Source organism: Dermacentor andersoni, chromosome 3, assembly GCF_023375885.2.
Source record: "Dermacentor andersoni chromosome 3, qqDerAnde1_hic_scaffold, whole genome shotgun sequence".
In the NCBI taxonomy this organism is placed as follows: Eukaryota; Metazoa; Arthropoda; class Arachnida; order Ixodida; family Ixodidae; genus Dermacentor; species Dermacentor andersoni.
This window is the reverse complement of record NC_092816.1, coordinates 22,770,962-22,794,260: the sequence shown is the minus strand read 5'-3', so window position 1 is coordinate 22,794,260 and position 23,299 is coordinate 22,770,962. Positions and strand designations below refer to the sequence as shown.

At 44.2% G+C, this 23,299-nt stretch overlaps 1 protein-coding gene across 1 annotated transcript in view; it reads left to right on the top strand.

Annotated features, from left to right (window-relative positions):
- The first annotated feature begins 3,938 nt into the window (after window positions 1-3,938).
- Window positions 3,939-23,299, top strand: part of cactin (cactin, spliceosome C complex subunit) — a 51,229-nt gene continuing 31,868 nt past the window's right edge. The window contains exons 1-7 of the mRNA XM_050168593.3: window positions 3,939-4,102; window positions 4,600-4,833; window positions 5,780-5,849; window positions 15,605-15,658; window positions 16,244-16,390; window positions 17,843-17,914; window positions 22,847-22,909. Of these exons, the coding sequence (XP_050024550.2) occupies window positions 3,999-4,102; window positions 4,600-4,833; window positions 5,780-5,849; window positions 15,605-15,658; window positions 16,244-16,390; window positions 17,843-17,914; window positions 22,847-22,909 (744 nt within the window). The 5' untranslated portion in view covers window positions 3,939-3,998. The remainder of the gene's footprint in view (window positions 4,103-4,599; window positions 4,834-5,779; window positions 5,850-15,604; window positions 15,659-16,243; window positions 16,391-17,842; window positions 17,915-22,846; window positions 22,910-23,299) is intronic.

The following is a 23,299-nucleotide window of genomic DNA, read 5'->3' as shown; positions in this document are numbered from 1 at the left end:
TTTAATATATTGGCTTAGACTGTATGGATCGCTGAGAGGCAGCGGAATATTGTGTGTCAGAAGATTTGAGATGTGGTTATTTTGAATTTTGAGTTCGTGCATGTGGAAGTCAGATAATGATGTTGCGTATAGAGGTCAACGTGTTTCATACTCCCTAATGTTCTGAGAAAAAAAAATGAAGAGATGGGTATGCACCCTTATACTCCTAGAGAAATGTGCACATACATTGGCTGTGATTCTATCCCAATGGGCATTGAAACTTCTGAAACATCCCGACTTCCAAGTCCAAGAGCAGTCAATCTAGGGACATCCAGTGGATATCATTATCGGACTTCTTATCCACTTCATATCCACTTCTCATCCTCCTATGGACGTCCTTAGGTCATTCGTGCTGAACATCTTGCCAATGTACCAAGCCGGACTTTGTTCTAATTTTAGTGACGAACTGCTCCCTTGCTGAGCATTTCTGCGCTTGCAAATGCCAACGTAGAACCGGCCTCGAGTTCATTTAACTATGTGAACCACATCTAGTTTTGTTCAATATAGACATCAACGTTTGTCAGTAAAATATCAACCAGTCCTCAACCCTTCAGCATAGTATAGACCAAATTTAATCGAATTCTAGCCGCCCTTGGGATTCTTTTTTTCTTCTGGTGGAGAGCATGCAGGCACCCACGGAGGCAGGTTTCTGGACTGGTTCCAAAGCACAGCGTGATCGTAAGCTACCAAGTTTTTGTGACCGTCTCATTATTATCTGTGAAAGTGATTGTCTGTTCATTTTATGTAAACATAGCTTGCTTTCGGAATCTGTGTTCCATAGGTGCAAAATTGTATTTTCATTGGTACATGTCAATACTGCATCACCTTTGCGGCAGAGATTCTACAGAAGGCTGTTTACACCAACTGTGCAATTCAGCCGATTATAAATAAAAAATGAACATCCCGCAGACATATCCCATAATGCTCCGCGGTTTGTATGGATGTCTGACTAACGTTTAGCAATGGAAACACAAACGAATTCTTGCGTCCATGGAACATCCGTATACCCGTTGTAGACATTCGCGGGACACCCCTCGAACTGCCAATTAGTAAACGCCTGGTAGTGCAGCGGATGTCCGCCGTGCGCCCTTAGGCAATCTGCGGACGTCCTACGGATGACCTACATATCCAGAAGCGGTAATCCAGCGGACGTCCACAGGAGTTAAAATGCCCATTGGGATATCATATACTTATATAACACCATGTCACGGGGCCATGGACGCAGGTCGTCAAGCTGCCTAAACAGCCTTTTCAACACGCGTCCTCTGAATGAATCTTTAATATTTATATCAGTCAGAAAATTAAACATGCGCCAACATCTGTAGCATGCGATGTGTAGTCGTCATTTAAACGCCGCACAGCTTCCCCTCCGGAATGATGGAGCGTTTGTGCCATGCGCTCGCTTTGTGGTTAAAAATTCCCCCGCAGAACCGTACTTGTGTGTATACCCCTTCATGAACCCTTCATGCTGCGCAGCTGTGGACAAATGTAAGTATTTCTTGTGAAAAAATTCAATAACTCCGAATCAATTAGTGAGACTCTCGTCTTTAATCATTTTGTTACTTTTCCGCAGCACTCTCGGAGGGCAGGTGGGGTTCCCCAAGGCCAGAATGTTCGCGAACACCTGCTCCAAAATCATCATCATCATCATCATCATCATCATCATCAGCCTGGTTACGCCCACTGCAGGGCAAATGCTTCTCCCATACTTTTCCATCTATACCCCGGTCATTGTGGCCATGTCGTCCCTGCAAACTTCTTAATCTCATCCGTCCACCTAACTTTCTGCCGCCCCCTGCTACGCTTCCTTTCCCTTGGAATCCATTCCGTAACCCTTAATGACCATCGCTTATCTTCCCTCCTCATTACATGTCCTGCCCACGCCCATTTCTTTTTTTTTTATTTCAACTAAGATGTCATTAACTTGCGTTTGTTCCCTCACCCAATCTGCTCTTTTCTTATCCCTTAACGTTACACCTATCATTCTTCTTTTCATAGCTCGTTGTGTCGTCCTCAATTTAAGTAGAACCCTTTTCGTAAGCCTCCAGGTTTCTGCCCCGTACGTGAGTACTGGTATGACACAGCTGTTATACACTTTTCTCTTGAGGGATAATGGCAACCTGCTGTTCATGATCTGAGAATGCCTGTCAAACGCACCCCAGCCAATTCTTATTCTTCTGATTATTTCAGTCTCATGATCCGGATCCGCGGTCACTACCTGTCCTAAGTAGATGTATTCCCTTACCACTTCCAGCGCCTCGCTATCTATTGTAAACTGCTGTTCTCTTCCGAGACTTTTAAACATTACTTTAGTTTTCTGCAGATTAATTTTTAGACCCACCCTTCTGCTTTGCCTCTCCAGGTCAGTGAGCATGCATTGCAGTTACTAAGCAAGGCAATATCATCAGCGAATCGCAAGTTACTAAGGTATTCTCCATGAACTTTTATCCCCAATTCTTCGCAATCTAGGTCTCTGAATACCTCCTGTAAACACGCTATTGAAAGCGTTTGACTGAATCAAACGCTTTCTCGTAATCAATGAAAGCTATATATAAGGTTGGATATATATTCCGCACATTTCTCTATCACCTGATTGATAGTGTGAATATGGTGAATATAAGAAGAAATAAAAAAAAACTATATGCTGCATTTCTAAACCAATTTTCATGTTTTTCCAAAATATATTTATAATCTATGGCAAATGGTATTGCAGTGGAAGCGGAATACAAGCACGCTTGCGTACGTAATTTAGGCACATGCTAGTTGCTAGAGAACGCAGCCTAGGCTGTCAAAACGACCGCTATAAACCGGAATATACCTCGGCCCAACATATAGTTCGACCCCTGGCCTTGACTTGGTGAGACAACGACTCACAATGTGTTAAAGGCCGTACATAAGACGAGGGGCCACTTTAGCAGGTATTGTAGGAGGAAGATTTCCACCTATATTCCAGTCTCCCGCCGGCCCTCCATTACGGCGTCCCTCGCAGGTCACGTAATGCCCTGTCAATTATCATACGAGATCCGATATGAAACCCGAATGATTATATATTATAACGTACGAGAGTTAGTAGCAATATTGATTATTTTTTAACGTCGAAGACAATGAAAACATCTGCTCCGATGTCCGCGACATCGGCCACTCCTTGGAGTCATTCCTGATCCGCACCAACATGTTCTTGAATCTTCTGGATGTTAGGTTTCTCCGCTTAAATTGTTATGGGTCGTATCATATTGTTTGCAGACCTGACGTGCTTTTCAGCACGGTTTATCCTACTTATCGAGAAAATGAGTTGAATGGCCTGACAATGTAACTTATGAATTAATTGTGGCCAGTGACGACCTTCGTTCCATGAGCAACTGGGGTTTTGCGGTTTGCGGTCATGGCGTAGGTGTGTATAAGAAATAAGCTGAACCAAAGTTTGGATCCGAGCTATTCGATCGGTTGCTTATGAAAGCGAAACAGCACTACAGGAACTGGCAGGAGGCCACAGGAGCAGACGACACACACACGCCTGTGTCGTCTGCTCCTGTGGGCTACTGTGTTTTGAGCGTTATTTCGAAATAGATCACATAAAGAGCTCATTTGTAAGCTCTGAGCACACGAACTACAGAAGACAACATCGCGAATTAGCCCATGTGCCTAAACATGCATTTGTACAAGGGTTGCTCGAACTCAATCATAGGTGTTCTGTGCTTTAGCCACCTCAATATTGCTGCAGTGTCGCCATCTAGTAGTGTTCACATAAAGTGCCACACACGAATAAAATATACAATACGTAAATTTAAAACAAATATTATTAATATTTATAAAGTATTAATGCCTTGAAAGTATATTTTTAACTTACTTTTGCAAAATTAATAATAAAAATGAGGTAAACATCATCATCAGCTTATAACGCTCCACAGCAATATGGCTGCCTCCTTTGCGATGTGAGAGCGTTAAATACCTCAAACGCAATGGAAAGTGCAAGACATAAATCCTCGGAGAGGTCCAGGCGCAAACACCGGTCACGTTCGAGTTCTCGGTCGCGTCATCGGAGTCGACATAAGAAAGAGAAGCAGTAAGTGCAATTACGTGTTGACACGCTTATTCTTTGGGATCGTTTGTAGTATACAGCGATATCGGGTCGGTATCTCGGATTGAAGTCTAACAAGAGACGAAACATTGGCGTGTGTTTACTTATTCTGATCAGAAAGCATTGTTGAACCCGTTACCGTCGGTTAGTCGGTGTTGTGACCGGGGCAAGGTTTCTAAAACGGGCCGCTCACATAAACTCCCTCACTGAAGCACATCGCATAATTTGTCAGTGTTTTCGCCTTGCAGTACTGATTTTCTTTAAACCAGTTTAACATGTTGTGATGTTAATGCTTTGATCACCGAAGTCCGTAGTGCTGGTTATTGCAGTCAGTGCCCGAATGTCAACAGTGTGGTGTTGTGTCATTGGCTTTTGCACAAATTTTCGAACTTCGGCGGTGTTCTCGCACTGGTAGTTCTGGGCTTTTGCGAAACAGAAGGCAAAAGATCAATTTTTTTATTGCGTTATGTTATCCTAACCAGTCGATCACCTACACCGCCTAAGAGATCGAAGGACAAGAAGCGCTCTCGGCGCAGCCGCAGTGACGAGCGTCGGAGCCGCAAGCACAGCAGACACAGTGATCGGCGACGATCTTCGAGCGGGAGCAGTACGTCGAGTCTGTCGAGCAGCAGAGAGAACAACTCCAGGAAGAGCGCGGTCATGCCCCTCATCGAAGAACTGGAAAAGGAGCGGCAACGCCTCAAGATTGAAAAAAAGTAAGAATTATCCACCTTCACTTATTGTGCTTGCATTATTATATCTGACGGCAGCTCAGTCATCCAAAACAGCAGTGAAACATCCGAGTCCTATGCTGAACGTTTCCCATACGCTAAAGAGGCCGTTGTTGTGGAACATCATGACTGAAACTAAATAAACACTTGTGGGTCGCGTCTGTGGTTCTTGCACTCAGATAGGCACTGAAAAAACTTGTCTAATATAACATTTTGTGTTTGAGTATTCCACAGGCGTCCTGCCCTGAAGGCTTACTTTAATCTCTGTCTTGTCCTTTTCAAGCATTACCAAGTTCAATTCACTCAATAGAACTGTTTTCGAAAGGCACGTTGGGAAAGAACAGCGGCACTTGAAGTTACAAGCACTTTGCATGACGGGGTTGGAGGGGAGGGCAACTGTTGTGACAAAGTGAAATCTTAATATATCTCAATATCGTCGTTTTTTTTTATGAGATAGTGTCATGGCATCCATTCATAGTTGTCAATACTCAAACTTTGCTTAAATGATTATGACTGAAAGATGGCCTTATAATTAACTTAACTTTGCTTTGGTGGGCAATATGATTTTTAAAGTTCTTGTGGTAATGATGCATGGTCACTCTTGCTGATATGCATTGCATGTCCCTTTTTATTGTGAGAAGGTCTTTGAGTATCATAACACTGCTGAAGTAAAAAGTTTGAAGTACAGAGTGAGTTCTTCTCTTTCATAAACATTCAGCAATTGTCATACTGATTTGTCTAATCACTTCATTTGATTGCCATGTGCTGAGGTTTCTTGCACTTTTTGATTACTGCTGTAAGGTTGTAATTTCTTAACATTTTGAATCTTTTATTGAAATTGAGCAAAATTTTAGAAATGTAGTACTCTTTTTGTCATGCAATACCAAAAATGTTCAGAATGTTTTTCACTGTGTTTTCTTCCATTCTCTAGAAAAGCTAAGGAGGCAATGAAAGCAACTGAAACACCTGAACAGAAGCGCTTACGCCGACTTGCTAAAAAGGTATCTTTTTTCCTGTGCTACAGGCATTTCCAGCATGCAAGCATTGCTGCACTCACTCATATTTCTTCATAAAACAGTCCTGCAATCTTATCCTTTTGCCTTGTTCTTGCATGCTTTCAATCTTATTGCAGGCAGTAAAAAGACTGTGCCATTATGCCACTTGCACTACTGGGATTTATTGATTTATTTGATTTACTTACATATACTGTATCCCAATATAGGGCTATAGCAGGAATGGGAACATTATACGTTACTATACATTACACATTAAAAACACACATATACACAAAAAGATGAATGATCAAAAAGAAGTGCTTTACGTGTTAGTGAAGTGCTTACCAGTGGTAGCTGTAAAATCTTTTAGTGGTAGTGTATGAATGTTACTGGATAGAGAATTCCAAAGCTCTATTGTACGGGGAAAAAGACTGTATTTGAATGTGTTAGTACAGGCATAAATAGGTGTAATGTTTAAGGCATGGGAGCTATGGGTACAACTTGCATTAGTAAATGTGATATAGTTACAATCAGAAAGACCAGAGGTAGAGGTATTAATTGCATATAAATGTTTTAAGGCTTCAATGGGATAACATGAAAGTAATAGCTTAATGTTCAAAGATTGTTGAGCCTGTGTTGGTGAGAAACTGCAGCTGTAATTTTGGCAAATGAAACAGATAGATTTTTGTTGAACGTTATTGAGCGAGCTTATTTCACATTGTTTGCAGGGGAATGAAACGACAGATGCATATTCTAGTACAGGGCGAATTAACATTTTACATAATAGCAGTTTAGTATAGCGGGGTGTCTTAGCTAAAGTGCGGCGCAAATAACCTGATTTTTTTAGGGCTTTCCCATTTGCATATTCGATATGTTTAGAGCTAGAAAGATGTGTTAGAATGACACCTAGGTATTCATAATGAGACACTCTTTTAAGTTGGATGCCATCCGGAAAATAATCGAACCAGAAGGGGCTCTGTCTGTTGGCAAATGACATCATGACTGTTTTACTACAGTTGATATGTTACTACAGTTGAAAAAAAAAAATTGCTTCTAAAACTTGCTGCAATCTTTCCTGGTAATAAACTAATTGACTGGATATCCGATTACCTGCACCTGCGTTTCCAATCCGTCACTTTTAATTGCAAAACCTCTTCTATAGCTCAGGTCATGTCAGGGGTGCCGCAGGGCTCAGTCCTCGGGCCACTCCTATTCATCATATATGTTAACGACATTATTGAAGTAGCCAGAAACACACAAGTGAAAATACGTCCTTACGCAGATGATTGCGTGATCTATTCTAACATTCGTACTCTTCGTGATCAAGAAGTGCTTAATAACGTATTTTCATCCTTTTCAGAGTGGAGTAACACATGGCAGATGAGCATTAACTTCAGCAAGACTGTGGCAATGTCTTTTACTAATAAGAAACAGCCCCTGAAATTTACGTACAGCACACAAGAATACAGTATTAACGAAGTTAACGAGTTCAAATACCTTGGACTAACTATCACAACTAACCTTAGTTGGCATAATCACATCAATATAGTGTGCTCTAAAGCGGTGCGAAAACTAGGGTGCCTAAAACGAACTTTAAAACACGGCACTAAAGAGTGCAAGCTTACGGCCTATAAATCACTAATTAGACCTGTTTTAGAATATGCTTCTGTAGTGTGGTCGCCTTATCGCATAAAGGATATTTCCAAACTAGAATCCATTCAGAAAAAAGCTGTTAGATTTATTTATGGCCGTTACAACCGTATGTTTTCACCGTCATCCCACGCACACGCTTTATCACTGGACCTGTTGTCGTTTCGTCGCACGTGTGACCGCCTAATCCTGCTGCACAAAATCGTACATGGATCGGCTAACATTGAAGCGCCTATCTCGCCAACCACGCCTACTGCGCGAGTAAACCGACGTACTCGCCCATTAAACATAGATCCCTTCGTTCTAAAAAAAGATTGCTACAAGTTTTCTTTTTTTCCACACACTGTTGAATTATGGAATAACTTAGATGGTTCTCTGCGTTCATTGCCGACTAATCAATTTCAGAAAGAACTGCCTAACCATGTTGGTTGACATGTTGTGTTCATAAGTTATGTAACCCACCTCTGCTATGTCTCTAAATGAGATAGCAGTATTTGTAAATAAATAAATAAAAATAATAATATTCATTTGCCATGTGTTGTGCCAAGTGCAGAAAGACATAAGGGATTGGGCAAGACGATGGTGTTCATCAGTGGAGTGAATAGATAATACACAGTCATCTGCATAAAGTCCGATTTTAGTTGAGGTGTTACAAGGTAAATCATTGATGTACATTAGAAATAATGAAGGGCCTAATACGGATCCCTGAGGAACACCTGACGTAACATCGACAGGAGTTGATTCCACCGAATTAAAAGAAACAAATTGTAAGTGATAGCGAAGAAAACTGGTTATCCAAGAAACAAGACAGGGATTATTGAATATGGCATTTAATTTTGCCAGTAGTTTAAAATGAATCACAGAGTAGAAAGCTTTAGAGAAGTCAATAAAGATGGCATCCACTTGAGTACCCATGTCTAGGTTAGGAGCATTGTCATGAGCAAAATCGACTAATTGTGTTACAGCGCTGTAACCACAACAGAAACCATGCTGGGCAGATGTTAGAACATCATTAGAGTTAAGGAATTCAATTATGTGTTTCGTGAATAATGTGCTCTAACATCTTGCATGAATGGGGTGTGAGAAATGTCGGCCTGTAGTTGGAGAGCAGTTGTTTATCACCTGATTTATACAAAGGCAGGACTTTGGCTGTTTTCCATTTAGTTAGTACTTCACCAGGGTCTAAGAATTTCTGGAAGATTACAGTAAGGTATTGAGCTGTCCGTAGGGAATATCTTACAAGGAAAGAATTCAGCATACCATCTGAACCGGTACACTTTTTAGTGTCGAGATTCAAGATTAGGTTTAAGACAACATCAGAACTTACTACGATATCGCCTAATTTCTTAGCTTGTGCAACATAACTAAACTTTGGACCTACATGTTCATCGAGAGTGAAAACAGATTGGAAGTACGAGTTAAAAGCATTCGCAACTACGGTGGGGTCCTTAGTAATAGCATCGTTAATCTTGAAAGAGGTACTGCACATTGCACTAGGTAAAGATTATGTCCAGAACCTGCGAGGATTTGATTTAAGTAGTACAAAGGGTTCCACTGAAAAATAGAAATCTTTAGCCTTTTTAGTACGGGTACAAAGTTCCTCCTTGGCTTTTTCAAAGGGAATGTCAAGCGCAGGATTAAGATGCTTTGATTTCCGTAGTCTACCTACACGGCATGACAGATACAAGATATCCCGGTTAATCAAGTAAACTTTATTCTTTATCTTTTTTGTTTTTAATGAAATGTAAATATTGATGCAATATTTCACTAATGACTCAAAACATCAACAAGACTAAACATGACATTCGGTACTGAGTGATAAAAAATGGTCAAAGTTATCTGCCAGAGTATCAGTGATAGACGTATTGTCAGCCTTCTTAAAATCAGTTTATATTTGTGCTATCAGCTTGGTTCTTGGGATACAAGGATAGCGTGATCCTGTCAGGTTTAGCATGATTAATTGCTGGACCATTTGTTGGGGAAGCATGGTGAAAATGTTGCATTGAAACATAGGACACAATAAAAAACACTGAGTGTTTGTGTTTTCTGCTGTTGTGTCGTGCTTTAGCATCATGTTTGAACCGTGCTTCCTCTCTTTCAGGTTTTGTTGAGTGCAGTTGAATATGCCACGAATTCAAGTCAAAATCAGAAACAGTAATCAAAGTAGTTGTGTTTCAGAAGCACTGCATGCGTCGTAAAGGGGCCCTGAACCACTCTTTATCTAAGTCTAGAAATGCATTGGAAGTTAAATTAGTCTATTTCAGAAATAGTTTGCCGTGAAAAGTTCTTCAGTGTGTTCAACAGAATGAAGCTTTATTATTAGACAAGGTACAGTACAAAGAAATATTATATTGGAGGATGTCCTAAGGTCAATGACTGTAATGGAACCTCCTATTACTTGCAGAGTTGTTGGCAATCATTCATACTGCTTGTGGTGCTTCTATTACTTCTTCAGTGATTTGCACTGTGAAGGCTATCGTGGAGCGGGATGTACCCACAATGCTCCGCCTACTGTACGTCACCTTAGCCCGCAATTCAAATTTGATTTTGGATGTTCATGTAGACACCACTATTTCCGATTTTGGCACCTATGGCGTGCGAAACTCAGTTGTCCTCAGCGAGCCGCAATGTGCTCTGCCAGTTAGGGTGTCGTGATGTCCTCCTCCCCTGCCAGCGAGGAGGACATTGAGGCACCCTTAGCTGGTGGACTCGATATGGCGCCCCGCAGCGGCTGCAGTTTCTACACTACATAGCATACTGCAGCGTTTGCCTGACTTGGCTTGAGTGCATGCCTGTGCTCATATGCTCCTGTCTCGCTGTGCTACATGGTGCGGACCGGCTTTGTCCTGCACCAGCTTGACCGACGGTTAGTAGCCACATCTAACTTGCACATATTTCTGTCAATAACTCATTATGAAGTAAAGTCTGCCAAGGCATCTACCCAGGAACGGCCGGGAGTGAGTGCGCACTGGCAAATGTGCGTGTGGTCTGACCTTAAGTTTCACAAGGTTCGAGGCTAGTTGAGTGTTCAAAACTAGTCGAAATTAGCAAGGCCCAATGGCCACAACCCCAACAAACAAAGTGGCCAAAGTTTAATTCCTATGCGTGCAACTGCAGCCGAATGTGGGAAAATGGTACTAGTCAGCTTTTTCTAGAAGTATGTAATTATCGAAATTCAAAAGCAGATTTTCTCTTACCTCAGTCTGTTTTTTAAACAGTGTCAATAAATATACACAGTAACAGTAGGAAGAAGCGTACTGATCCAAACACCTTTCTTGATTGATGTCAGCTATTGGCCAATAACAGCCACGTATGGGAATCTGCTATATTGTGAAATAAAGCTTCCATCATAAATAAATGAGAAGCAAGCTTCTGTTGAAAAGAGAGCGTTTAAGAGAAAGGTGACTTTGCACTCCGCTTGCAAGCTCCACGTGCCGCGCACGACTGCAAAACTTGGCTGAGGTGTTCACAGCAGCGTATGCTATTTGTGGACTATGTTTTTTCACCAAGCCTGTGCGGTGCTTCAGGGCCCCTTTAATAATTATATGTGCCAAATGTTTTCGTGAAAAGGGTTACAAGTCCGCATGTTGTAGGAGGCCAAGGGCACCTCTGTGAAGACGTTAGGAATGCAGTGAAATCTTGGTCCTCAGGGGACTGACGACACCATTTTTTCTACTGAGAAAATCTTTTTTAACATGACACTATTACAGATAGCACATGCTATTGTAAGAGTTGAATGCCTGAGTACGTGTCAGATAGCCTCATGCAGTACTGTAATTGTTGGTTTCTTTTGTTAAATTTCTTTTAAATGGGGTTCAAGTACTGATATGTGTGTCACTGCAGTATGCCACACCTGAGCCCATCACATGGTAGTCCTTGCTACCTTTTGCTCATATCGCACTTTCAACATTAGGAGGTATCTGAGTTTTCCAAGTTAAGAATGGGTTTTAGCAGCTTCAGGAGGCAACAAGAAACGTCAGCTAATATGGATGTGTCTCAGCATGGTGAAATCTTTCATCCTCGACATCTAGACAGGAAGATTTGCCTGCAGTGAGTAGTGACGGCTGGCACAACAGCACCACTTCCTTTTTTTTTTTTTTCAATTCTCACTGCAGTGCTTTAGAATAATTGGTATGGAACAATGCTATCTGCCACATGCTTGCATTTTTTCATTCATAAACCTCATTATAGTACTTCCTCATTTATTATGTAATGGGCATGTGTTGCACCTAAACATGGTATTAAAATGAAACCTACTCGAAAATTCAACCTCCATACAAAATTTCCATGCAGACAAGCCAGCAGTAGCTGGAAGAGGGGCCTGTGTTATATCTCACTCGCTAATTGATGTAAACTTGCAAAGCTAAGGGCCATTTAATGAATGGTGAAATCGAAAACAGTAGGTGTAATGTTAAGAAACTTAAAGATAGTGTGTACTAAAGAGCAGACGCATGTAGCAGATATTTCAGCTGAGATTAAAAGGAAGTAGAGTTGGGCAGGCCAAGTGATGTGCTGAGCATCCATGGTCTATTAAGGTTTATTTGTGTTAGATTAACTTCATTTAGGTTAATTTACGTGAGTAACAGATTGCGTGCCAAGATTAGAAGATGGGATGTATGAGGAGTCTCACACATGCTCTTGGCATAAAGGAATGGCAATACAGTAGTGCAAACAATCACAAGGACATTTATTGCACCTTTCACACACTAATGCCTGCTAGCCGAATTGCTATCCACAGAACATGCCGATGAGTGCGCGACAAATCTATGAAGTCCGACTAACCGCCACTGGATATCAAGCAGATATGTTCGCCCTATGCTGGACGCTAACGCCTGGCCGTTCACGTATACGGTCATGCAAATGGTGGCATGTTCACACGATCCTATTCATCCATTCCAGTGCCCTGCTCCTAGGCCTCGTGAGATGATCTCGCTTCTGGTCTCACAGAAGCATGGATCAGTGCATGCGTGGAATGTCTGTGCCGCTTGCCGACCCCGAGCCAAAGAGCTTACTCCATGTTGCGCCCAACTAACAATGCCATTAGGTGGCGATAGCAGCACACCACTCACGGCATCTCTTGCAATATGCTGCAACCTGTGGGATTCTCCTCCCGTACTCTTGGGACAAAGGAACGACAACACAGTAGTGCCAACAATCACAAGGGCATTTATTGCACCTTTCATAGATCAATGCCTGCTAGCCGAGTTGCTATCCACAAAACATGCTGATGGGCGCGCGACAAATCTAGAAGTCCGACTCACCGCGACCGGATAGCGAGCGAATATGTTCGCCCCATGTTGGATCCCAGCGCCTGGTCGTTCGCATGTACGGTCACGCGAACGGTGGCGCGTTCCAAGGCGGCCACGCGAGACGGTCTCGCAGAAGCATGGATCGGCGCACGCGCGGCACGGCACGTCCGTACTGCTTGCTGTCCCGAACCACAGAGGCAGCCTGTCCTCCCCTGCGCCCCCAAGTAACCCTGCCGTGAGGCGGCGTTAGCAGCGCAACACTCGCGCCATCTCTCGCACTGCGCCTCAACCACTCCGACCGCCGCGGGCGCCAGGCCACGCGAGCCGTGCGGGAAAACAACATATCAGGGGACGCGCTATGCGGGAAAAACATATCAGGGGACGCGCGAGAGTCGCGCATCCCCACATCCCCCCAACCTTAAATCACTACATATTCCGGTGAAACATGTCACACGGTCTAACATCAACGCGTGCTTCGCGAACAAGGTAGTACATGCAACATTGGCCGCGCCGAGGAAATGTCCATACGCTGTCCATAACATGCGAGCCGACATTGTCCCTGGGTACACCGCTGGCGTCTGCCGGTCACAGCAGCAGCTTTGCAGACTCGACGGCACGATTCCAGGCCAGGACTCCGGAAACGGCGACGCAGTAGTCGGCACGAGCAAGCGTCGCTCGCGCCGACGCGCCCCGCTGGCGAGAGCCGCAGTAGCTGTCGGTGACCGCCGGCTCTTTTCTCCGCCGCCGAGGGTTGCGAGCTGGATACAGGCGGCCGCCGAAGTCGCTGCGCCGAACCGGCCACAGCATCACCATCGCCCGGCGTGGCTCGATCGTAGTCCGGGGCAGCAGCGCAGACGATGTGCAGGTGACGGCAAACCAGGGGTGACTCCGCTCACGCTGCGTACACTCAACACACTCGGCAAACACTAAAGTAGTGCAAGGGAGAGGAATTTTGCATGCGCATTGCCCACGTGGTACGATGTTCAACTCTGCTAGCAAAATATCGGGCAGCTCTTCAGATGCTAAGTTCCTGTGAACGAAGCTCGCTTCCTTGAGTCGAACGAGTAATTTCAATTCGTGCGAAGCTAAATAGAATGAGGGAAGCAAATTGCAACACCTCAACGCCACGGTCCACCAGGTTGTGTCCCTCTACGTGCGACAGGCAGCTTCGTAAAGCCTTAGGCCTAAAACGTCGCTACCCTGACAACAACCGGCATCCAAACACACCCAAAATGAGCGCAAAACAGGCAGCCGCGAGGAGACGTCAGCTCTGTGAGGTGGTCCTACTCCGCTCGGTGCACACAGCATCCGAGTTGACGGCGCCCACCGTCCCAGACGGTGTCGGAGCGCCCGGTGCCAGGCCGCAATACCAGTCAGCCCGTAGTGGCACCCGTGGCCCGCGGCCACCCGGCTCCCAGAGCCGCGACTTCATCAGAGTCAAAGAGATAAAAGAAGCTATTTACATAAGAAATTCGGACCACCCACGAGGCTTCCGTACTCACTCGCTTCAGGCTTGCAAACGCTTCGCGGGCGCTAAGCCTCGCTCTCCCAGGGTGCAGACCACGTGGCTTTCGTACAGACGAATGTCATTAAAAAAACACTTGCGAAAAGGCTTAGCATGTTGACATGTTCAAACACAGTTCAGCCACCGTCGCCTCGCTCAAGAAAGCACGCCGCCAACGCTAGCGATCAAAATCCACGCTAGCCCTACGCTTCGGTTCAAACAAAGGTCTCGAACGAAGCAAAACTTAAATCTATCGTCCGATGCCCCAAGAGGTCCACGTTGGGCAGCCAGATGTGGGGTTCTCCTCCCGTACTCTTGGGACAAAGGAACGACAACACAGTAGTGCAAACACAAGGGCTTTTATTGCACCTTTCATAGATCAATGCCTGCTAGCCGAGTTGCTATCCACAAAACATGCTGATGGGCGCGCGACAAATCTAGAAGTCCGACTCACCGCGACCGGATAGCGAGCGAATATGTTCGCCCCATGCTGGATCGCAACGCCTGGTCGTTCGCATGTACGGTCACGCGAACGGTGGCGCGTTCCAAGGCGGCCACGCGAGACGGTTTCGCAGAAGCATGGATCGGCGCACGCGCGGCACGGCACGTCCGTACTGCTTGCTGGCCCGAACCACAGATGCAGCCTGTTCTCCCCTGCGCCCCTAAGTAACCCTACCGTGAGGCGGCGTTAGCAGCACAACACTCGCGCCATCTCACGCACTGCGCCTCAACCACTCCGACCGCCGCGGGCGCCAGGCCACGCGAGCCGTGCGGGAAAACAACATATCAGGGGACGCGCTATGCGGGAAAAACATATCAGGGGACGCGCGAGAGTCGCGCATCCCCACAAACCACACCAACCTACGCCAACGCTTAGCTACGGAGAGAAGCTGGATTACAGAAGAGGCGAGAGCCATGCGGGGAAAACATCATAACATGCGTGATAGTCGAGCATCCCCACAGATGAGATGAGATGATATCTGTAGGTGTAGGATGGAGTCACCTGGTGCAAGATTGCTGGTAGAAGCCAACATCATGCAGTGGACAGAAATTAGATGACAATGAGGATTATTACTGATGCAACAGTGCTTTGTTTCAAAAGAGACCTCAATTAGAGCACAGATAGTTCTCATATCTTTGTGAGACATCCAAGTGGTGGAACCTTACTGCAGCATAACTTAGCAGGGTGGCTGATTGGGCAAGTTGGGGATTCATTACATGCTGCAACAGTAGTGATTCACTTACTGCCCCATGTTGTGGCATCAATTGGTGGGATTCAGCAATACATATGTAGAACTCACAGTTGTAGCTGCTTGGAAATTGCCAACGAAGGATGTTTTTATCGTTTGCTTTTCCAGGAGGCCAAAGAGCGTAAGCGAAAAGCAGAAATGGGCTGGGATGAAGAATACCTGGTAAGGATTTCGAAAATAAATGACATTATGTGCGTCCAGTGCAGCATCCTCCATATTTTTCTAAATACCAAATCTGTGTTATGCAACTGTGGTTAATTGAAAGTTTTGACAATGTAGACAAAAAAGAAGATATGTGGTCCCTAATAGCTTGAATTAATGTGAATTGACTGTATCCAATTTCCGTTAACCACTTCTAATCATAGGATTGAAGGTCAACTAAGGTGATGTCTTTTGTACTTTGTAAAGGAAGCGGTTATTTGAGATTTACCTGTGTCTCCTGTTTTGAGCAAGATAAATTGTATCTTGAGAATAAGTATGCAGAAATAAGCAAAACAAACAGAATCTGCACCAAAATCAATACTGGATCAGGCAGCCCAGAAAGCTGCTTCTGAGGATGTCGGCAGCGACAGTAGGACAGGCATGTGCTGAAAACAGGAGCACTCGAAGCGGCATATTAAATCAGTGAGTTAAACCACCAGAAGCTGTAAACATCCTCGTATTGCACTGTTGTTCTTGGCAGAAAATATGAAGAAAAGTTGCTGTAAGAAATTGAAATATTTAGCCCTGGCTGGTTTTCTATTTCAGGGCTACACTAACACTGACAATCCCTTTGGAGATGCCAACCTGCTCAAATCATTTAAGTGGGAAAAGAAGTATGAGCGAGAGGGACTCAAACACGTTTCTGAGGAAGAGATTGAGCACAGGAATCGCCTCAAACTAGAAGAGAACAGGGTAAGTGCCATTGTTGTCGAACCTTCTCGGAATGAATTACAACTAATTTCCACGAGAGAAAGCAAGAGAAAAGAGAAGGCTCCATTGCATGCTCACTCAAGTGTTTAATTTATTTGTTCATTTGAACCTCAATATAACGAACATGGATATAACGAGTTAGCAGATATAGCCAAGTAAGTCTAACACGTTTCTCAGCAATATCAGCTTGTAATATGTACCGTATTTTCACGATTCTAAGCACCCCCCCTCTATTTTCGCGAAAAAATTGGGGAAAAGGTTGCATGCGAATCTAAGCACCCCCCCTATTTGTTAGGAAGAGCGTGTAGCCAAGGCCGCCAAGCACGCGTGCTCACTCTGTCATCGAGCCGGAGCCGTCGGAGTCCCGAGGTGGAACGGTGTCCGCGGCGCAATCTCGCCATACAGCGGGACTGCAGAGACGCGCGGGCTCGTGACGCCCGCGCGCCTCTTCATTTCAATCAACAAGCCCTTCAAAGCCAATCTCCTACAGGAGTACGAATAGTTGGTGCGAAACCCTGACCGGAAGAAGACCCCGACGGGAAAGCTGCAGAAAGCGTCCCCATCAACCATCGCAAAATGGATTTCGGACGCGTGGAAGCGGGTGTAAGTGGACGTTGTGGTCAAATCATTTAAGAAATGCTCGATCACAAACTACTTCAACGGAACGGAAGACAACCTGCTGTGGGATACCGAGAGCGGCGGTTCAAGCGGTGCGATGAACTCGAGTGGCAGTGTTAGTGGTTGAGCATCCGAGACAGGTGGTGGGTTCACCGTCTCCACCGATTTTTCTTTTGAATATTTGCAAAATAAAATGTTATTTCTCACACCCCTCTCGTCATGATGTCGCAGCGAAAAGTGGGAGGGGGTGTCATTCTAGATTTTTCCAATCTAAGCACCCCCCCTCACATTGGGAATCGCGATCGTGAAAAAAAAGGGGGTGCTTAGAATCGAGTAAATACGGTATATGCTTATAACAAATATTGCATACGAGGGAAGTGTTCTCGTGTTCAGGTTGACTTTGTTATAACGAGGCTCAACTTACATTCAACCCCACTGTGGTTATTGCAAGCATGAAAAAAAAAAAAAGGAACAGGCATGTACGTGCTGGTTATCAGCTTGACGCATGCCTCACATGCAAAGCAAAGAGTACAGTAAAATGCACAGTCTCTGAACAAAGATATTCAACTAGATGCTTTTCATACATGCAGACCAAACAGATGACTATCACTCATAGTCTTTGAGCACAGCAGTACGGACAATCTAAAATAATGCTCAGTGATGTGGCCAGTACAGCTGCATTGGGTAGCATGTTTCATTCCTGTTCCATTCCACTGTTCCACTACATGTTCTATTTGCATCTGTGTCATAAAAATGAGTCGGCCCCAGCTGACTGTGCTGAATTCACTGTTGATGCTTCATTGCTTGTGCATGCAGCGGGAGCTGGAGAAAGTGAAGCAAAGGCGCCTGGAGCGGGAGAGGGAGCAGGAGGAGCGTGAGGAAGAGATGGTGAGTCTTGCGTGTGCTGTTTTATTGTGTAGTGCAGTCAAGCCCACTTTTTGGCCACATGCTTATGTCATCTGCTTTGGCTATGGGAGGTGGCTGATTTGAAACCTACTGTCGGTCACCGACCGGAGCATACTAAATCAAGCATAAGCTTCCCCTGACCTGACAGCCAACTTTCTTCAGAGATGCTTGCTTAGGAGAGGCCTCCCCAAATCCAGCTGACCCCTCTGGGGTTAAAGCAAATGCAACCTGAAAAGGTGGTACTATCGCCACATGTGTGCCTCTGGCCTTGAATGATGCCCAGGCACTGTGTGAATCATTGCACGCTGGTGTCATGGCATTCTTCACTAAGCACCCTCATAGGCCAAATACCAGTACGACAATGGAGCAGTGGGAGGCACAGCTCGCCCGCTCCGACCTGGCAGGACAAAAGTCCTTAATTAGCCAGGTCAGGCAGGCGGCAGAGGTCAGTGGGGCCCTAGACTGAGAGGCTCCGACCACCCCTCCTTCAAATCTTTCCATTACAATAAAGTTTCTATCTATCTATCTACTGGCACAGTCTGTGGCAAGCTGTTCTGAAGCCAAGCACATGACCACTCCTAGTGGTCACCAAAGCCTTACACTGCACCGCATGTTGGTTAACCGAAAGCAGGATTCTCTGAGGTGCCATTGGAATATTGTTATTACGAAAGCGTCAAGAGTGCTACAATCATGGGCTGCTATCATGGGCGTTTTCTTGCTGTAGCAACCAGTGTGCAGTTGTACAGTACTCAGTAAATTCATGTGCATGAAAGTAGTGTTTGTACCAAATGCACTCAGTATTTCACGACCATGTTAACTTGACAATATTGGGCTGAAAATTGATAAATTGCTTGCATAGTAGCCTGGGATGACGGCGCTCATGAAGAGAAAATGAAATAATCTATAGCTTATCATTTCTGTAGTATAATTAGGTTGCACAGAAAAATCTGCATCGAGGTTTGCTTCTTTCTGTTTGGTTTAAAATATTAGTATATAAGTACAGTACAATAATTTGCAGTGTGTGCTTGCTGTCTTGCAGTAAAGAATTTGTAACCTGTCAACTTTGCCTACTTCAAAGTGGCAATAAAAAAACGAGCTTACGCTGACTACATATGTTAAGCATGTTCAGCAACAACACAGAAAAACGAGCAGGTCATGTGACCACACAGGGATGTGGGATGAAACCTGATGTCACCCAGGTCAATGTCACAAATTTGCAGTTTGCATGCTAGCTTATCTATTAATATAATTAATGTTGTTCCACTGCACAAGCATTGAGACAGTTCTCAAGAGCATATACTAGTAGCAACACGGCTAAATTTTATTCCTGGACCTGAGCCATTTCATTCTGTGAAGGTGGATGACTAGCAAAACTGTGTAGCAAATGACAAAGAGGTGATACAGAATTTTGAACAAAGGTACAAACACATTTATTGTCTTGATCAGTGGTCATCATGACGAAAGGTACGCACACACGTTTATTTTAATACATTCGCATTCATTCATGTTATACATTTGGTTTTTCATTTCGTGATATACTGAGGCAAAGAATTTGAGACTGAAATTACCGCACCGACTGGCAGTGGGCCAGAGCCATGAATGCCTTCGCAGAGGGAGGGGCAGTATGGGAATGCTGGCATAATAGGTGACATTAGAGTCAGCTGCTGAAGAAGACGGCAATGAAGGCACGAGCAATGTATTGAGGCAAAAAATTTGAGACCGAAATCACTGCACCAACTGGCAGTTGGCCAGTGCCGTCAGCGGCTTCGCAGAGGGAGGGGCAGCATTGGAACGCTGGCATGATGAGTGCCATCGGAGCAAGCTGTGGAAGAAGACAACGACGAAGCCGCAAGCAGTGCATGAGCGCAAGGGGCAGTATGGGAACGCTGGCATGATGAGCGGCATTGGAGCCAGCTGTGGAAGAAGAAGACGACGAATATGCGAGCAGTGGCATGAGCCATTGCTGATGATGATAGATTTTGCTCGCACACATGAAAATTTCACAAAACCCTAGTCATAAGCAGCTTCGCTGTAAAAACTAGCAGGTCATATGACCACACTGGGGTGTGGGACAATACCTGCCGTCACCCATGTTAATGGCGTAGATAATGTCCCAAGATTGCAGTTTGCCAGCGAAAATGTCTCATTCGATCAAGCCCACTTTTGGGCTTGATCCTCAGTCCTCAGCAGCTGTAGAGCACCTGACCAAGGCGGCAGTCAGACCTGTAACACCGCAGAGGGTGCTAAGAATCTCTAGACCCGGACAGGCCGCCAATGGAAACTGGCCCTGGCAACCTTTAACACCCAAACTCTGTCTAGTGAGGGTAGCTTAGCAGGACTCTTCGAAGAACTATCAGACATTGTTTGGGATATTATCGGCCTTAGTGAGATTAGAAGAACTGGTGAGGCTTACACATTGCTGACTAACGGCCATGTCCTATGCTATAGAGGTCTCCCGGATAAGAAGCAATGCGGGGTAGGATTCCTAATCCATAAGGACATAGCGGGCAACATTGATGAATTCTACAGCATCAACGAGAGGGTAGCAGTAGTCGTAGTCAAACTTAATAAGAGGTATAGATTAAAGGTAGTATAAGCCTACGCTCCAACATCCAGTGATGATGATGATGAAGTAGATTAGGTTTATGAAGATGTTGAATGAGCGATGAGAAAAGTGCAAACTCAGTATACTGTACTAACGGGCGACTTCAATGCAAAAGTGGGGAAAAAGCATGCTGGTGAACAAGCACTAGGCAACTACGGCATCAATTCTAGAAAGGCTAGAGGAGGGATGTTGGTAGGATTCGCAGAAAGGAATAAGCTGCGAATAATGAACACCTTCTTCAGGAAGCATAGCAACAGAAGGTAGACCTGGAAAAGCCCTAATGGTGAAACAATCAATGAAATAGATTTCATACTTTCTGCGAATCCCCGCATAGTGAAGGATGGTGAAGTGTTGGGTAAAGTGCAGCGATCATAGGTTAGTGAGGTCTAGGATTCACCTCAATTTGAAGAGAGAAAGAGTAAAATTGGTCAAAAAGAAACAGGCCAACCTAGATGCAGTAAGGATAAAAGTGGACTAATTCAGGCTGGTACTTGCAAAGAAATATGCAGCCTTAGAACAGGGGGAGGTAGATGACATAGAGGTAATGAATGAAGCCGTAACTAGGCCAGCTTCAGAAGCAGCAATCGAATTGGGAGGTAAGGCATCAAGGCAACCAGCAGGTAAGCACTCCCAAGTAACAAAATACCTAATAAAGAAATGACAAAGAATGAAAGTGTCCTACTCAAGAGATCAGACAGAATTCGCTGAACTATCAAATGTGAACAACAAGAAGAAAGTAAGGGATATACGAAACTATAACGTGAGAAAGACTGAAGAAGCCGTAAAAAATGTATGCAGCCTGAAATCGGTGAGAAAGAAACTTGGCGTAGGACAAGCCAAGATGTATGCTCTGAAAGATAAGCAGGGTAATATCATCAGCAATCTCAAAAATATAGTAAAAGCAGCGGAAGAATTCTATACTGACCTGTACAGTAACCAGAGGAGTCAGGATACCTCAATAGGAAACAGTAATGAACAGGATACAGGAACTCCTCCTATAACTAGCGATGAAGCCAGACGGGCCTTGCAAAACATGAAACGAGGAAGAGCGGCAAGAGAAGATAGAATAACAGTCGATATAATCAAAGATGGAAGAGACATAATGCTTGAAAAACTGGCGGCTCTTTATACGTAGTGTCTATCGACTGCAAGGGTCCCAGAAAACTGGAAGAATGCAAACATTATACTAATCCACAAAAAGAGAGACAAAGAATTCAAAAATTATAGGCGCATTAGCTTACTCCCATTATTATATAAAATATTCACCAAAATAATTTCCAATAGAGTAAGGGCAACATTGGACTTCGGTCAAACAAGGGAACAGGCTGGCTTCAGGAAGGGATACACTACAATGGATCACATCCTTGTCATTAATCAGGTAATCGAGAAATCTGCAGAGTACAATTAACATCTCCATATGGCTTTCATATATTACGAAAAGGCATTTGATTCAGTAGAGATACCAGCACTCATAGAGGCATTACATAATCAAGGAATACAGGCCGCTTACGTAAATATCTTGGAAAATATCTACAGGGAATCCACAGCTACCTTAATTCTCCACAATAAAGGTAGGAAGGCACCTATAAAGAAAGGGGTCAGACAAAGAGACACAACCTCTCATATGTTATTCACTGCATGCTTAGAAGAAGTATTCAAGCTATTAAACTTGGAACTGACAAAGAAGTTTGAGAACAAATTAAGGACCGTGCGAAGAGCGATGGAACAAAAAAAATGCTAGGCATAATGTTAAGAGGCAGAAAAAGAGCAGTTTGGATCAGAGAGCAAACCGGCATAGCCAGTATTCTAATTGACATTGAGAGAAAAAAATGGAGCTGGGCAGGTCATGCAATACGTTGGTTAGACAACCGGTGGACCATTAGGGTTACAAAATGGGTACCTCAGAAGACTAGGTGGGGCAATGAAATGAGGAAATTCACAGGTGCTAGTTAAAATCGGTTGGCATAGGACAGGGGTAACTGGAGATCTCAGGGCCTTAGCCTTGCAGTGGAGATAATATAGGTTGATGATGACGATGATGCAGAAATGTAACTTTCAGCATGTTTTTCTATTAATATAATTAATGTTTTTCCTCTGCACAAGCATTGAGAGAATTCTCAAGAGCATATAGTGTAGTAACATGACTAAATTTTATTGCTGGTCATCACAGGGCGGCATTGTAACAAGTGGTTTATTTTATAACAGATTGCAGGGTGAATGTGTTGGTGCCATTTTTATGTCTGGTATGTTGTTTTAACCTGTATTAGTAAAGGTGGTTTATACTAAATTGTTTGCTGCCCCTTTTACAGACACGTATCCAGAGAGACAAGGAGGCTGCTCAGTTTCAAGAGTGGGAGAAGCAAGAAGACAATGTGAGTTGCTCTTGTGCATGGGACCGAACCAAATGGTCCGGTCCCATGTAAGGGCCGGGCCTCGTCACATTTGTGAAAGAAAAGTGCGACCCTTATACGAGTCTATGCGGTACTCAAGTGAATTAACAACTCAACTTTTCACAGCTTCTGTGCAGGTTAAAGTAAAGTAAGGGCATTGCTTTGCCATATATGTATTTACAGTCAAAACTTTCGATAATGAAATCCTGCGACAACGAAATCCTCGTGACAGTAAAATATTTTCGTATCCTGTCGAACGTCCATAAGATTCGATGTATTTTGTACCTCTTGACAACAAAATGTCGCTGTACTACAATCCCGCATCAACAAAATTTGCGAGAACGTAAGCCAGTATATTACCCACTCTCGCAA